The 16,079-nt window shown below is 39.3% G+C and overlaps 2 protein-coding genes and 1 long non-coding RNA gene across 3 annotated transcripts; 2 read left to right on the top strand and 1 right to left on the bottom strand.

The window, feature by feature from the left end:
- The first annotated feature begins 377 nt into the window (after positions 1-377).
- On the top strand, positions 378-1,886 carry LOC115596473 (uncharacterized). Its single transcript, XR_003986908.1, has 3 exons — positions 378-518; positions 1,464-1,552; positions 1,810-1,886. It is a non-coding gene; the product is annotated as an uncharacterized LOC115596473 (long non-coding RNA).
- A 2,336-nt stretch (positions 1,887-4,222) lies between these two features.
- Positions 4,223-8,083, top strand: bnip4 (BCL2 interacting protein 4). The gene is made up of 6 exons (XM_030441625.1): positions 4,223-4,416; positions 4,853-5,024; positions 5,154-5,214; positions 5,717-5,823; positions 6,455-6,604; positions 7,452-8,083. Exons 1-6 carry the CDS (start codon positions 4,374-4,376, stop codon positions 7,492-7,494), a joined length of 576 nt encoding a protein of 191 aa, XP_030297485.1. The 5' UTR covers positions 4,223-4,373; the 3' UTR covers positions 7,495-8,083.
- A 71-nt stretch (positions 8,084-8,154) lies between these two features.
- Positions 8,155-13,558, bottom strand: LOC115596468 (protein phosphatase 2, regulatory subunit B, delta). Its single transcript, XM_030441618.1, has 10 exons — positions 13,364-13,558; positions 13,090-13,164; positions 12,486-12,583; positions 12,218-12,383; positions 12,004-12,116; positions 11,736-11,913; positions 11,462-11,626; positions 10,560-10,729; positions 9,947-10,038; positions 8,155-9,845 (listed from the first exon to the last, which is right to left on the bottom strand). The coding sequence occupies exons 1-10, from the start codon at positions 13,368-13,370 to the stop codon at positions 9,566-9,568; spliced, it is 1,344 nt and encodes a 447-aa protein (XP_030297478.1). The 5' UTR covers positions 13,371-13,558; the 3' UTR covers positions 8,155-9,565.
- Positions 13,559-16,079: the final 2,521 nt, after the last annotated feature.

The raw sequence follows: 16,079 nt of genomic DNA, 5'->3' as shown, positions 1-16,079 counted from the left end.
TTTTCTTGACAAGACAACACGCTGTGTATTTGTGGCGGGATGGTGGGCTAAATTTAAACCACTGAGTGTTACTACATTTGTAAAACTCAACAAAAGTAAAAAAAATAAATAAATAAAATAAACTAATAAAAATTCCTTAAGGAACATTTTAGTGAGCAATTTTCAGTGTTCAGTTTGGTTGGTATTCAATAATAATAATAATAATAATAATAATGTTTTTTTAAGCATAGGAGTGGATATTAGAGTGGTCCTGCTGATGCACCTGAGCCTGTGACCACATTCAAATTATGAGAAATGGTTGCAATAAGTACACATCGTAAAATATTTACTTTCTCTGAAACATGTAGTTATGATTTCTTCTACACTCATACTGTCAGTGTGGATTCAGGTTGGTGTGTTGTGGAAGTTACCTGAACAGGTCAGCAGATGGCACATGGTGTGTTTTATTTCCAGATGACTTGAATCGACAGAAGTCCCTTCGTCAAGCATTAGAAAATTCCCTTTCCACTCCTGAAAAGGTAATTGCTTGTTTTTAACATTTTGTTTTTGATATTGCCTGTGGTCCTTGTTGCTAACAGCAATTGAAGTGGTAACTGAGGAGATAATGTTAGCTAGCCAAATGTATGCCGACACGCTAATGACGTTTAATGAGGACCAGCGTTTGGGAACAAAAATATAAAGGGGTGTTAAAGAATAACTGAATCATCACTATTGTAATATGAATGATTGTAGACCAATGATGTATTTCGTATAAAATAATTAAGTATATGACCCCATTGTAGCTAACGTTAGCCCCTGCTTGAGTTGCACTTGAGACGTTTTGATTGACTATTAGCTAAAGTTAGCTGCTAAGAGCTAGCGTTTGTTTAAGCAAGTTCTAAAATCTTCTCTGGTGTCTGACAACACTTACCGGAGTTTTTCACAGCTTTCCTGAATCCCCGAGAGACCTTTTATAGCGTTGGAATAAAATAAAATCGGTGTACAACATGAAGCTACGTATTCAACGTTAGCTAACGTATGCTAGCTAAGTCAATTTCCCAAAATTGCAATAAAATGGCTGCCGGAAGTGGCAAATCTCACTACCAGTAGGAAAAATGAGTGCGATATTCAGGGTATAAACATATTAAATAAGAGTAGTGTGTGCTGAAGAGGACCCTATGGAAGAAGTAGATATACTGTTTATTCTGTTTAATATTTTTCCCTACTAAAGTTCAGGAATCTGAAAAAATGTCTCCAAAATAGTGATAAGTGTTGACCAAAAAGTCTTTAACATTGAGGAAGCTCCATGGCTCAAATGTAGATTTATCACTGCATAGTTATAATCCCATAAACAGCGCTATTTATTCCACTCAGACAACTAAAGCACTGAATTCGGACCATTTATAGACACTTTGTGTTCCCTGTTCTTGTGCCAAAAACTGATACTGACTAATAACTCTCAATAATGATTGATTTCCTTGTAGGGTTCGGGTAAAATGAATTCTTTCTCTATCTTGCTGATGCAGAGCAGGACTTCATTTTCTTCTGCTTTACGACTTTATTTTTGGTAATGGTAAGTTATCTGTGGTGACTGTGAGATAGACTTCCAGACAGTAGCCTAATTTCTGATTTTTTGATTAGGCTAATCGTGCTTACTTGGGCAGCTCATCAACTGGTATCCCTCTCAGACAAAAAAGCACTGAATTTGGACTTACCATTTATAGACACTTATTGGCATTTTATCAATTATATTCTTAGCTTCTTTTTTATCTTACACCTCTTTCGTCTTATACAGCCTACAGTCCATTGGTGTTTGGTATCCTCCAACAGGTGCTGGAGGAAGTTTCTTTGGAAAGGATTAATGGCTGCTCTCCTTGATGGAACTGATGAACAGTACACCATGTGGGTATGTCTCCAAGAAACACATTACCACGCCTTGTAAAAGTGGAGTCAATACAGAACTGAGTATCACTCAGAGAAGGTTTAGGCCTACATGATGTACAAACCATTTTAAAGTGTTTGAGTGTGTTACTGTGAAGTGTTGTACCTCACCTCTTTACATCCATTTTTTTTTTTTTTTAATTTCCAACCTGTTGATTACACGTTACAAGTGTAGAGAATGGCTTGTGGGTGAGATGAGGGGACATTTGTGTTTTTTCTTCTTGTGCCCAAAACTGACACTGACTTATAGCCAACAATAAGGATTGGGTTCCTTTTTTCTGCGCTCCAACTTTATTTCTGGTAATGGTAGGTTATCTGTGGTGATCGTGGGATAGACTTCCAGACGGTAATTTCTGATTTAATTTAATGGCCTGGGTGAGGGGGGGGCCACTTCCTCCTATTCATCGAGTGGCACTGCTTAATCCAGTACACATTGCTATTGTGAGTTAATAAAAGGGCTAAAAGGTGTTTTTCATGGTATCTTTTGTAGTTATTGTTTATCAAATTCTGTGCTGAAATCTAAATAAGGCTTGTAGTCGAAGCCATGTGGTGCACGTGGGATGGCAGACAATTCAATGTAGCAATAGTGGGGTATTAACACTGTACAATGCATCCGTTTCGGGACATATGCCATCTGGTGAGCACATTTTTTTAATGAGAGCGGGGATGTGGAGTGGAAAACAACATTTATAACACTTAACAAAATTACTGCCAGTATTCCTTCCATCATAAATTCTGACAGCACTACATGAAAATATAAACAACTTACACCAACAGAATGTAATATCATTTGAAATATTAACTGTGATACATTTTTTATGGCTTCTGCTTTCATAAATGTTTATTTAGTTGTTATTGAGCACCATAAACATATGCAGTGTTGATCGTATCAACAACATCACTGAAAATGTTTTAACACCGTAGTTTTGACTACATTGAACAACACTGAACATGATACTCTCTAGAGGTTCTAGTTATTAAAATATAGAGGCTTTGTTTTTGGAATATAGAAATCATTTCCTTTCTCATATTATTGGTTTCTTTGTTTTGAGAGTTGCCTACTTTTTTGGCATTGAGTAGTTTCAGTTCCATACGCCTTGTCATGGCACTGACGTGAATTTGGGGAAATTGTGGTGATTACTGGCCCTCACAATGCTATTATCTGTGGATATGTCTACTGTGAATGAGGTTTCCGTCTGGCCAGGTATTGCTTTGTGCAGTATGACAAAAGGTATATTTTCTCTATTAGTGGGTATATAGAAAATTGATCTTTATTTTTTATTTATGATTCAATCAGTATGTATTCTATTGAGACTGACTGTACATGGTTCTTAATTGACTGTTCCCTCAATAATGTGACAAAATAGAGAACGTGTACTTACTGTTTACAGTAATTGCAATGTGAACATTAAATTACCCCAAAAATAAGTACAGAAAATAAGAGTAATTGCCAAGCAAAACCCTGATGTAGCACTAAAGGGGATTGAATTAATATCCCCTGTTTGTGCAAGCTTGTTTTTTCTTTGGTAAGGAGAAAAACTGCAGTAAGTACTTTTTAATGGTTACCCAAATAATTTATCTCTATTTTGAAATGATCCATTAAGACTCGTATATTCTGTGTAAACCAAGGTCTGCCAGGAAGGACAATTCACCCCAGAATAATAAGCCCCCTCAATTGTGGAAATAATTTAATTTTGCAATAATAATCAGTCATACTAATCTCTGTGGTACAAACATAATTAGATTTGCCGGTCTCAAATTTGGAGTTGCCTCTTCAAGAAATCACGACCAATAAATATGTTTGTTTTACCTTGTCAAAGGTCCCTTGTGGGATTGTTAATTAAAAGAAATCATTAGAAACAAGGTTTACGTCCTTCTATTCTCCTTAGCCAAGAATATAAATACTGTTGATTTGTTGAGACTCTTTGATGCTGATCAATACAAGCCTGAACATTAAGACTCTGCAATAGACACATAGCCTGCTTGATATTGAATTTTATATTGTGATATTTATTTATTTATTGAATTTGAATGTCAGGTGTGGTGTATGAACTACACCCTGCATGCTTGGTGAGGTATGAGCTCTGACTGCCACCTGCAGACAGGTGTGTGGAACTGCCATCATACATAAGGTTCAATCAAAGTGCAGACAATATGACACGAGCAATGCCTCCCTGTCGTTGATATATATAATGGTGGAGCTAAACCGATGACATTTGGCAATCACGTGTATTTAGGCTTTTTGCAAAGCGTGCTTACGAGCATGCGCGCTGTGGCCGGTCCGCGTGCCCCTTTCACAGCCAATCACGCTCTAGATAAACACAATATTGCGTCATTGTTATTGTGGTAGTTGGGGCTCCAGCTGCTGACATAGATTTCGCCACCATTTCGCTTACATATAGGCCTCCAAGACTGCGCTAACAAGTGGACCTCCGAGATTACATATCGCTACGATGTCTCTCCAGAAGGATAATTCGTCGGACGAGAGTTTGCAAGGTAAAGTAAACACGACAAAACCTGCCTGACGCTTAGCTCAGCAGTCAGTGTTGATGCTAGCGCTAGCTGAGTTTAGTAAACAGGAGGTACATAACGTTAAATTAGCTAACATAGCCTGAGCTGAACAGTCTAGAAATTAAGATAACTTGCTTAGAATAATGCTGAGTGTTAAAGCGTTATTTTATCGATCTTTAAAACGAGGGCAGATCAAAAGAGGACAGCTCACTGACCTAGTTAGGTAATGGGGCTTATATGCAACGTTGCGAAATCAAAATGCCTTCAAGCCAGGGACAGGCTGTATCTGTTTATTCTTCTACTGTAATTACCCCACCTTTAAGGACATACAGTCCCAGTCTAGTGTAGGGAAGTGATACTATACTGGATATCCATCAGTGTTTGTTAAAAAGAGTGTAACAACTGTGTTGTTTGATTTAAGGCTCCTGGGTAGAGCTGCATTTCAGTGGCACTGGCTCTCAAAGTACGAGTCATCACGGGAGCCAGGAGCAAATCCCAACAGCCATCCAGGAGGGGGACCTGGAGAAAATGCTGCTAGATGCACAGAACGAGTCCGGCCGAAACAGCTCCAAAGGAAGCTCTCAGTGCAACAGGTCTGTGATGAAATAGGGAAGCAAAGTCTGTGCCCTTCTTATGTGTTGTGCAATACAGATTGTCAAGAATTGGTATCCAAACATGTGTTTTAAGTGACCAGAGTTGTGGTGTTGTTTTCTTCACAACAGTCCACTTAGAGCGCAGACCCCACTTCTTCTGTGGCGAGGCTCAGAGGGAAACAGCTCACAGGTATATTTGTTGGAACCACTGACCTAGATTAAAATGTATGTACCACTGTCTGAAAATGTATAATTTTATTGAATACATTTGGAATTTTCCCCAGATAACTTGAATACACTGCTCAAAATTAGTTAGGGAGATATTGGGATATTTTATTGTTTCATTTGATTGTTTATTTTGTAATATCCCCAACTAATTTTGATTAGTGTAACTCCATAGAGGCTATTCTTGTTATGTCAGAATAAGTGTAAGTCACAATGATTACAACTACTGATTGTCAGAAAGTTTAGAAATGTGAAAAAGTTAATTTGTCTCACTTGACGTTTCATGTCCTGTGATGTCAATTTTGCTCATGTGCACGTTACAATATCAATGCCTGCAACAAGGTGTTGTAAAACATCAATCTGCATGACGATTGACAGCATAGTCTCGTTTTTAAATATCAGTGATGTGATAGCTAAGTTGTTGCTGGATGTGTTCTTATCCACTGTTATCAATTGTCCATTTTTAGTCAGATGAAGACTTCCAAGAGAGGAGACGAGAAGTAGAGAACCTGATGAAGAAAAATGCTGACTGGATCTGGGACTGGTCGAGTCGACCTGAGAACAGTCCACCAAAGTGAGTAGCCGCCACTAACTTTGTAATATAAATTAGGTGCTGTTATCTTAGTAAACGTCACCATTCCCAGATTACACAATAGTGTGCCGTTGAACTCGAGCCTGACTGATGGTTGATTTTTGGGACGGATGAAGACACTGATAATGATGAGGAAGAAATCCAAATATTTATCTGTTGGCCAATATACAAATAAATATTGTTGTAATGAGCCCTCAAAGAGGGTTATCATATACTTATCTAAGATATCTTACTGTGTTACAATAAACTGAATGGTACTGTCTTAAAAGACATCAGTGAACTGAAACGTCAAACTTCATTAGGAATTTCATAATTGTCATAATGTAACAACTTATCCTCTGATAATGAAGTAATGACTACTAATTGGAAAAACAATGGTGATTTAAACAGATTGAAAAAGCAGCTGTAAGTATTAAATCTGTGTTAATCTTTTAAAAAAAAAAATCCTATTATATTTATTTAATGCCATGATTTGTAATTGTAATTCATAGAATGAAAAAAAGATGGAAATGAAGATGTCTGTGTGAGCAGATGTGTCGGAATGACATTCGACTGGCTCTCATTGAATTTAATGAATTCAAAAACATTGAAAAATTAATGTGCTTCTCTGTAGGGAGTTCCTGCTGAAGTACCCTAAGCGCTCGACCTCTCTCAGCATTAGGAACACCAGCGTCATGAAGAAGGGAGGCGTTCTGTCTGCTGACTTTCTGAAGCTGTTCCTTCCCTCATTAATCATTTCTCACATACTTGCTGTCGGCCTAGGGTAAGCAACATCATTCAGTCTCTAACTCTGGTCAAATTACAGTGTCTGAAAAACTAAAACGCTTAACGGGAACCTGTAGAAGCAATTGCAGATGGATCCTGAAAAAGCATTTACCACATAGAATGTATGTATTTTTTCATTTTCAATGATAATGGAAACCATTAACAACACATTTCTTTTTTTAAATAATCACATATGAAAATAAAGACCTGTTTACCAATGGTTCATGAGCATCACTGATGCAAACAGACCTTTAATTGCTCCATCACAACATGAATAATTTAGTGGCTGTCTGGTGTGTGTGTACCTATTAAATCACCTGTCAATCAATTTGAGAGCAGTAGATTCCAGTGTTGTGTTTTGTGTTTTGGTGCTGGGACAACAATTGTATTTACATTTGCCATTTGAATTTACTCTCATGAATCCACTACTATATGCAGGATAGAAGAGAAAATGATAACCAAAACACAGAAAATCACCACAGACTACATTCACATGCTCATTGATCAGAGTGATTGGATGAATGGTTGGATGGATAGCCAGTAAAAACCTTTAATGTTTCCTCACGTTTAGTGTCTGTGATTTAGCTGGTGATGTGAACTATTTATATGCGCAACACTATGAACCTGAGAGTGTACATGACACTCGTTATGTGTGTCCCAAATACTTGGGATGCTTTGTATTACTGTGTTGACATGAATTAGAACAGCGCAAATTTGTAATACGCCCCTATAGAACCAATCAAAATGGGTTTTTTTTACATTAGCTGCTGGGTAGAAATCTATGGTGATAATGTTGAGGTATAGATAAATGAACTTACTTTACATTTGTGTTTTTTCCTTTTTAGGATATACATTGGGAAGCGTCTAACCACCCACAACACCTACTAAGAAGGGCGGTGGTGTGTTGTGACTCCACGTCACCTTAACTCGACTTATCTTGGCATGCCTTAAAATGGGACCTTCTGAATATCAAGGGATATGTGGCCACGTGACATGGTCCAATTTGATTGAGTGCCCCACGTCACTCACACCTTTGTGTAGAGTTGAGGATCTGTCATTGCTGTTTCATGGTGTACCATGCACCTGAACACAACAGTGACCAATTCTCTCCTCCTTGCTGTAGTCCCTGTCCTGGCCTGGAGATGACTGTTTCGCTGCTTCCTGCTCCTTAAATCTGCACGTTAGGGAACTGATGTATGCCGTCAACATTGCCTTTTTCTTTTTGCAATGAGAAATCACTTTTGATTTAAAATTATTTACTCTCCTGTATCTTTTTTTTCAGATCAGAGATGGATGAATTGTTTTCACTTGTATTTTTATTTTGTCCAAGGGATCATTAGCCTCGTATTTTAAGTGATTGCATCCATTATTGATTGCTCTATTTATGCAATAGTAAATTGTGATTGTAACAAAGTCGAATATCTTGCTGGTGTGGCCCACTTTATTCACCCTGCTCGAAATAAAAGTTAGAAAAACATACATGGCTCTGATGGATTTGTGTAGAAACATGGATTTGACTACAAAGAAAAGGGAAGACATGCAGATGAACACAATTAAAATTTTATTGAACTTTGGTCAAAATAATAAACAAGTGAATACATTGCCACCATGTTAGGAATCAATGGACAAAGACAATGCATTATTATGTGTTTGTTTTAATGTAATCAGTATATGTTTCGTGTGTCGTGTAGTCAACCTTCATTTCTGCATTCACAACTACGGAGATAAGATCCACATTTGCAATAACGCGGCTCAAATTTGGGTGACATCCCTAATAAATGAATAAGGGCACATGTATGAGGCCTGTCTGAATTTCCTACTTATTACATGATTCGGAGGCACTCTATCACATAAACTGTACGATGTGCAATTTTCCTCCTTTGTGTTTTCATAGACAGCCACATATAGCAGCAGTATATGAGGACATAACTCTATAAAATAGGATTTACAAATAATGCACATGAGGTTTGTAAAACGTTTGGGGACATAACTTGTAGCTGTCACTGATAGAAGTAGGTATTAAGGCTGCAGATTCCCTTTGTCCTGGGCCCCATCTTGTGCCATGTAGTTTCCAGCCTGCACCCTAAAACATGGTCAAAAACTAGAAATTAATCTCTTGACACAAACACATCATCGGTTGTCTCCAACAGTGGTTCTGAAACTGGTAGCCCCGAATAGTATTTCCATAACAAGTTTGCTTGAGATCTGCTCAAAGACAGTGGTGTGACTGGACATTTTTCCACCTCTCTACAACATAAAAACATGCAAAGCAATAAACATGTTTTAATACATACTTCTAAATTTAAAAACACATCTGTAGTTTTAGTTTCTTTTATTATGTGGATGACAAGGTGTACTTGAGTAGATACAGTCAGTGAAATTATGTCACCGTATTGACTGGGGTAAAGTAAGAGGAGGGGAGGGGGAGAAAAGAAACAGGTCCACTTTCCAAATTCACGGCCTCTTCCACCAGTAGTTTGGCCTGAATACATGGCCAATGGGGGAATGTTACAGTTAGGCTTATTGGCCATTAATCCGTGCTTCAGAGGGCCCAAAATCTTTGAGATGATGTTACAACTTTGACAAGACGTCATTTTAAGGGCTTCCAAGAGTTCTGTCGTTAAATCATGAAATGAAGGCTTAAAATGTCAACACAAACACCAACGTTCAAGAGTTTGACCTCTAGGGAGTGCCATTCCATCAATTAGACCCGAATTGGGCTTTCTGGGTCAGGGGGGCATGTTGATTGCCCTGGTGCCAAAGGCAAAAACAACCTAAGCTCAGACTCAAAATAAAACAGGCCTATAGATCAACCTCCTGTGGCAAAAAAAGTAGACACGTGCTTTCGAATTCTTCACCAGGAGGACAACGAGGCTGTTTCTTCTTATACAGATAGACAAGTAGTAGGCTTAACTACACAGGTACGGTAAAAGCCCTATCCTCTGGAGCCCCAAATCTTCTAGTTGATTTTGTCCTGGAAAATGTACAAGTTGTTGGTGGCTGCCACAGCTATCACGTTATCTTTGGGGTGCCAGGCAGTGTGGAGGATCTTCTTGTTGAAGTCCAGGCTGTCCACGCTGATCTCATCCTTCTTCCTTTTGCCGCCAGTGGACACTTTGCGTGGTTTGAGCGTAGCCCGTGGTTTGCTGCTCTCCCGGGACGCCTCCAGTGTGATGTCCCGCCTGGTGTTGCGGTCAAACATTCGGAAGAAGTTGTTGTAGGAGCCGGTCATGATGGCACTGACGGAGAGAGAAGATTCAAATTGTTGTCTACATTCGCTTCAAGAAAAACGTGATGTCACCAGTGGAAAGCTATCACGTGCAAGAATAGAGAAACGTACCTGTCACTGCCGTTCCAGCAGCACTCGAACTTGTCAAAGATGCAGTCGTTTTCATACAAGGAGCAGAGTTTACTGCGAAGGTATTCATGGACCTGAAACAAGACATGTCACTTAGACGACATATTCACTTGAGTCTAATACCTTTATGTGTATGGATATCATTGAAGTGTGAGCTCATCCAGCTAGAATTCTATGTGGCCTGAGTATTGCAGTTTCACCCTATGTTTTCACATCAGGGAATAGTGAGTGCAGATTGTGTAGCTAAGCAGTCACTCCTGTGAGGCTATTTCTGTGAGCCACAAGGAGACTGCATGCCTTTCGATGAAAGGATCGCATTCTTTGTATTTTTGTACGTTATTTACACCTTTATATAACCATTACTAGCTTTAATAAAAAACAAAAAAATGTGTTGTTATATTTTTAGGGGAAAGTTCTGATGTATTGTGGAAGTTGAACCGTCTGACGCCTTGATCTCTTGATCACAGAAATCTTTCTAGTCTTTATAAAATGCACAACGTTTGATGTGAGGCTGTCACTAAAACACTGTAGGGCTCATTGTCTTCTCTCACATGTCAGTTATTTTTGAAGTCATTGGATAAGTATGTTCATGCACCTGATACGTCTCCACTGGCCTGTTCTCCATGTTGAGGTCCCAAACTTTGACGGAGAGGTAGTCACGTGTCATCATATAGCGTCCGCTGTGACTGAACTTCACGTCCGAGATGGAGGAGATGATCTCAGAGAAGAAGGATCGGCTGCTTGGGTCCTCAGGCTCCTCGAAGACTGAAAAAAGAAAGAGAAATCATCACAATCCCTTATTTTTTTCCAAAGTGTTCCGAGCATGGGAATGCTCCAGATTAAGATGTGTTTTTATTGGTTTTAGCGAGTGAAGCAACACATTAAGCCTGAACAATTAATCAAAATGTGTTCGGAATCGTAATATCACCAAGTGCAATTAAAGAAAGAGGTTACATCAGTCACAGCGAACAATTACAAATGAAGCACTGTGACGCTACAGATGCCTACAAATCCTATTCTCCAGATGTAAGGGAAAATGCTTGTTTGGTACAAACCCTCGAAATAATCCCATCATCACCAATACCTTCGTCAACAAGGTTATGTTTTCACCTGTCTCTGTTGGTTGGTTGGTTGGTTGGTTGGTAGGCAGGATTAGACAAAAACCACTGAACTGATTTCCATTGATGGAGCTTGGCCCAGAATAGACCCCATTAACTTTTGGTGTGGATCCAGTTAAAGGATTGAACCCAGCTATTTTTTCTCACTTTCATTAACATTGCAAGGTTTTTATGTTACCCTAACAGACATGTATCTTTTGAAACAGCAATCTATAACACATTACGTAAAATACCCTTATCTATTTTTTACAATATACACAACGGGGACAAGTAGGAAATCTAAATCTTACATAGACTGCTAATTTAATACATTTCCAAGCACGTTTACACTGACAGACTGATTAGCTGAAGATTCAAGCACTACAATGGAGGTACTTACACTTCGAGTGCCTGTCGCAGAGCGCTGCTGCTCGCATGTCACACAGGCGGATGGTGCCTTTGCTACTGCTGTACACAAATACATTGCATTGGTGTGGATGGCACTCAGCAGCTGTGATTACTTCTGTCAGTTCCTCCATGTTGGCGGGCTTGATGTCTACAATATCTGGGAACACACTGTTAAGGAACCAGCAGTCTTACATTTCATGATTATACAGTGCATTGTCTATAGAGCACACATCTCATATCGGTTCTCTGATGAGGAAAAAGGATACTAAAACTTCTGTCTGTGATTTCCAAGTGCCATAGATTTATTCTTAGGTCATCTGCGGAGAGGTACGTTTCATGATCACTATTTACAGAAATGGAATTAATGTGATAGGTGTGCGCATTTGCAAAGATCCTCCGTGGGCTTGCTTCTACCATGAGATCCATTGGCATCAGTACTGGTACCTGAAACACAACACATGCGCTTTTAGACAAGATTTTTTAAAAGCCACGTCCAAAAAAAATGAGACAGGTCTGATGTGTGACGAAACAAACCCGTAAAGAGGTGATTCTAAAGGGGTCTCTGAGTCGTCCATCTTCATCTTTCAGGTTGTACCCTTCCGCTCGTTTATCTCTTTCACTTATTTTCCACAATTTGATAGTTTTATCTGATGAAAACAGACAACAGAAAGTTGTTCAAATTAGAGGTTGAAGTCAGGTCACACCAAACTCTTAAATATGATAGTAGATAAGAAAGTAAACCCTTTACCGTTTGTCGAAAGTAGAAAGTGAGCAGCATTTTGTTGGGGTAGCCATCTTATTTTATTAATTTTTTCTTCGATTTCTAAACTTTTCAAATAGTCAAATTCTGGCTCGTGACTCTGAAAAGTGCTATAGACGTTGTACTCCCCGCGCAGGTGTGGACGATTCTTAGACTGAAAACAAATATTGCAGACATAAGTTACAAGATGTATATTTAGTCAGTGCAACACAAAACTGAATGAGGATGCTCGTCGGTTACTTGATGGGAATCTTACCTCCTGTTCATGTTGAAATATCACTACTCTGCCTCCTTTATCTCCAGTTGCAAGCAATTCTCCAGAATAGTTGAACTCAACTGTTGAGATTATGTCGGCTGAAAGTGGACATAAATCAGAGTGAATCAGAGTGAACAGCTCAGCTTTCCGGATGATAGTTGTGTTGACAGCTAGGACAGAAGGCTGCAGTCTGGTGCTAATGTCATTTCTCTGAAATGAAGCAGCAGGCACACTGACAGCCAGACACGCACACCACGCACACCCATTCATGTATGAATGAATGAAAACAAGCATGATGTCACTCGACAATTTATGGACGCAGCACATTGACGTCATGGACACGGTCGCTCCCCTTTAATAGCTTAGCCACCAGCTAGCATACAGCTAGCAAGCGACATACAGTCATTTACACAGGAAAGGGCGTTCGTGCAAGTGATCCACAAACCAGCTCACATCAGTCACGACAGCTGTGTTGTATTAAAGCCCGCTCGACAGTCGAGCTATCGTGCATCTCATGTGAAGCCCCCTGAGCATCATCATCAGACCATCCAGCTAGCTCCCCACCGTTTTAGCTTTAGCCGCCAAGCTAACGTTAGCTACATACCTTCCGCAACATCTTCATCTATCGCTCCTTTCACTTGTGAGAAACACCACTGAAAATCATTTCCTCCTGCAACTCCTGTGGAAAGAGCACAGCGTTAGTCAGCATCTGCCCCGCGTTTCGTCTGGCGATAAAATGACCTGACAGTGACACAGTTTGACAACTAGCCACTTTAGCTCGCCAGCGCTAACGTTGGGCTACGAGCTAACTTGCAGATTCAGGCCATCACACACACCAAGTGAGGTGGGTCCTTTTCCTGCCTTCAAAAGTAGCTTACCCGCCATTGCTTCATGTAGCAGCTCTTGCTGTACACGGCTTCCAATACCTAATCAACCAATGCGGCTTGCTCGGGGAAATAGATAGCATCCACAATCAGTGTGAAGACTCGGGTCCAGATCTGTCAAGACCACGGAAATTATCCGTGATTTTTTTTTTCTTCCAAAATGGCGCACAGTACATGGAGAAATGACGTCATACACACATGCCACATCCTGGCTCCATCCATCCTCCTGAGCATCATATTATTAAGATGTGCTTTTAGTCTTTATTTTCCATTCTGCTTGCTGTATTTCATTGGATTACACGTTATTAACACATGCTTAATGAGCCTAAAGCCAAACCAGCTGTCCTCTGATGGGTTGGACAAATGTAATGTACACATCTGGATGTAGGTATTTTTTGAATAAAGTTGGAGCATGTGCAATCAGATAAACACAAGCTAACAAGCATAACGGCATAAATGTTCTTTCAGATCTTATTTTCATAGGCCAGGTATATTTTTAATAAATTTGATGTGCTTATTATTAGTCATTGCTGAAGTTCTTGCAGGGATACAAGTAAAACACATGGTCTTCTGTGTGCAAAATATACACTATTCATGGTAAAACTTTTGAATTGGCTGGGTTGTTGGTGGTTAGATGTGAACTGTGTCCTCACTCTGAATTGTATGACACCTTACAAGCACCCCGGCTTGTATTGTATGGTCAGTGGGTGACATCTAGTGGGGAAATGATGGAACTCCAGGTGATTTTAGATGGGTATTGTACTTTTCAGTCCCTGGTCCAACACTGACAGATGTATTTTGTGTGTTTTTAATGCATTACAGCTTGGTCTGCAAAACCTGAAGAATCAAGTCAAGTCAACTTAAAATAAACACAAGTTAAAATGCGTCACTTTTGTTTCAGAGTCGTAATGTCTGGCCACATCATTTGCTGTAAAGTCCTCGAATCTGAAAGGCTTGACTTCAGCACATTAGTCCTGTTACTCTGCCATAGAGATGCCATGCATATACAGGAAGCTATTACAGTGGTTATGGGAAATCTATCTGTAGATGTAGAGTAGATTAATTTAAAAACAAAATGGAAAAAAGTGCTTATTTTGGTTGATCCCATCTGCTAACCCATCGCTTTCATGGTATACTATCAGTCAGTGTGCACTGCTGTCTTCAAATGGTGGATGTCAAATCAGGGAACAAACTTTTTCAAATTCTGCTCGACTGAGTTCTGCTCACAATCCGTCCAAAAGTGTTCCATGAATATCTCTTTCACTGTGAGCACGCGCTCAAAATCATGGTGCAAAAAAAAAAAATATATATATATATATATACACACACACAAAAATAGATATTAGAGCCATGTTAGTTGTTTTTAGTTTTATGCTTATTTTTCTGTAAACAGCGCTCTCTGAAGGGTTGGGGTTGTCAAGAACTGGGAGGAGAAGGATAGCCCATTGGGGCTGAATGTGCAATAATAAAAAAAGTCACATTCCAAAAACAAAAATGGCAAATGCTGATGAAGTGTGAGAATATGTAATATCTGGGCCACATTTCAGTGCGTAAAATAGAATAAACAGAGATATGTTCTTTTTGGTGCACCAGTTGAGAGAAACACTCGTCTAAAGTAATACTAATTCTGCTGAAATGTGATCTTTTGTTTGCTTAGTTGCTAATATATTCTTCTTTTACTTTGTTTTTTTTTAAATAGCATAGCGCCCCAAAAGTGATCATTAAAAAATAAGGATTATTTTTAACCAAATAATACAGGTCTTATTTGTCTTATGCATCTACACCGATGTTGGATAACTACTCAGCAGTCGATGGTTTTGTCTCCATAGTTCTTTGAAACTTTTTGTTTACTGCCTCTGCAGGTTGTCCTGAGGTGGCAAGTGAATTAATAGGGATGCACCAAGAAGGACTTGGACCAAACCTCACCAAAACCCTCTGCTCAGTTTCTCCCAAGCCCCACATCCCGCTCATCACTCACACAGCGTCCCTCGGGGAGAAGCAGAGCAGAGGCCTGGAGGTCAGTCAGCTTGTATCTACTGTGTATCTGTGTAGTTGGAGGACCAACTCGTACCTGTAGTGTACGAGTTGGATGGTCTGAGACTGTCTTCATAGAGATGAAAGAGTATGCTTAGAAATTTGAAATAGAATGTGACATCATAAAACCTCACAAAACATTTTAATTTGTCTATAAATTATACATTTGAAAGATGTTCTTTAAAATACCGCTGAACGGTGTTGTTGAACCGCAGCGTTTGACGGCTACTTGTGTATCGATCCCACTTGTTGTAGACGTGGGGATGTTTGCTTTAAATTAAAAATAGATGGTTCACCAGTGTTTTTGTAAAAAGCATCATTATTTTAAGAACCACTTGAACCTCTAAAACATCCCTGACTTCTCCACGAGGAGCCCGGTGTAGTTCCACGCTGCAGCGAATGAGTTTGTAGTGGTTCTCGCTGAAATGATGTAGCTGTCTGATGAGGTGGTGTCGATATTATCTGTTGAATATGAGCACCTCTTGATTTGAAAGCATGCAGTAGTGCTGTTATAGGCACTATACTAATGGCTAGGTTAGAATAAAGGATACTAAACACTGCTTTTGAATCCTAATTATTGAAAGAAGTGTTTTTGAATTTTAATTGCGTTTCGTTTGCATTCTAAAATGTCTGTTCTTCTTTATATCATACGTGAAAAGTGAAAATAATTGCAGCC

The sequence above is a fragment of the Sparus aurata genome, chromosome 15, assembly GCF_900880675.1.
Source record: "Sparus aurata chromosome 15, fSpaAur1.1, whole genome shotgun sequence".
Lineage (NCBI taxonomy): Eukaryota > Metazoa > Chordata > Actinopteri > Spariformes > Sparidae > Sparus > Sparus aurata.
This window is presented reverse-complemented; position numbering and strand designations above follow the sequence as displayed.

Bases quoted from the DNA above. Each gene is read 5' to 3' on its own strand.
- LOC115596468 (XM_030441618.1), bottom strand. The intron at 12,117-12,217 runs GTAAAGGGTTTA...TGTTTTCATCAG, and splicing joins CTTTCTACTTTCGACAAACG to ATAAAACTATCAAATTGTGG. The intron at 10,039-10,559 runs GTGCATGAACAT...GTCTTGTTTCAG, and splicing joins GGCCAGTGGAGACGTATCAG to GTCCATGAATACCTTCGCAG.
- bnip4 (XM_030441625.1), top strand. From the start codon at position 4,374: ATGTCTCTCCAGAAGGATAATTCGTCGGACGAGAGTTTGCAAG. The intron at 4,417-4,852 runs GTAAAGTAAACA...GTTTGATTTAAG, and splicing joins GTCGGACGAGAGTTTGCAAG to GCTCCTGGGTAGAGCTGCAT. The intron at 6,605-7,451 runs GTAAGCAACATC...TTTCCTTTTTAG, and splicing joins ATACTTGCTGTCGGCCTAGG to GATATACATTGGGAAGCGTC.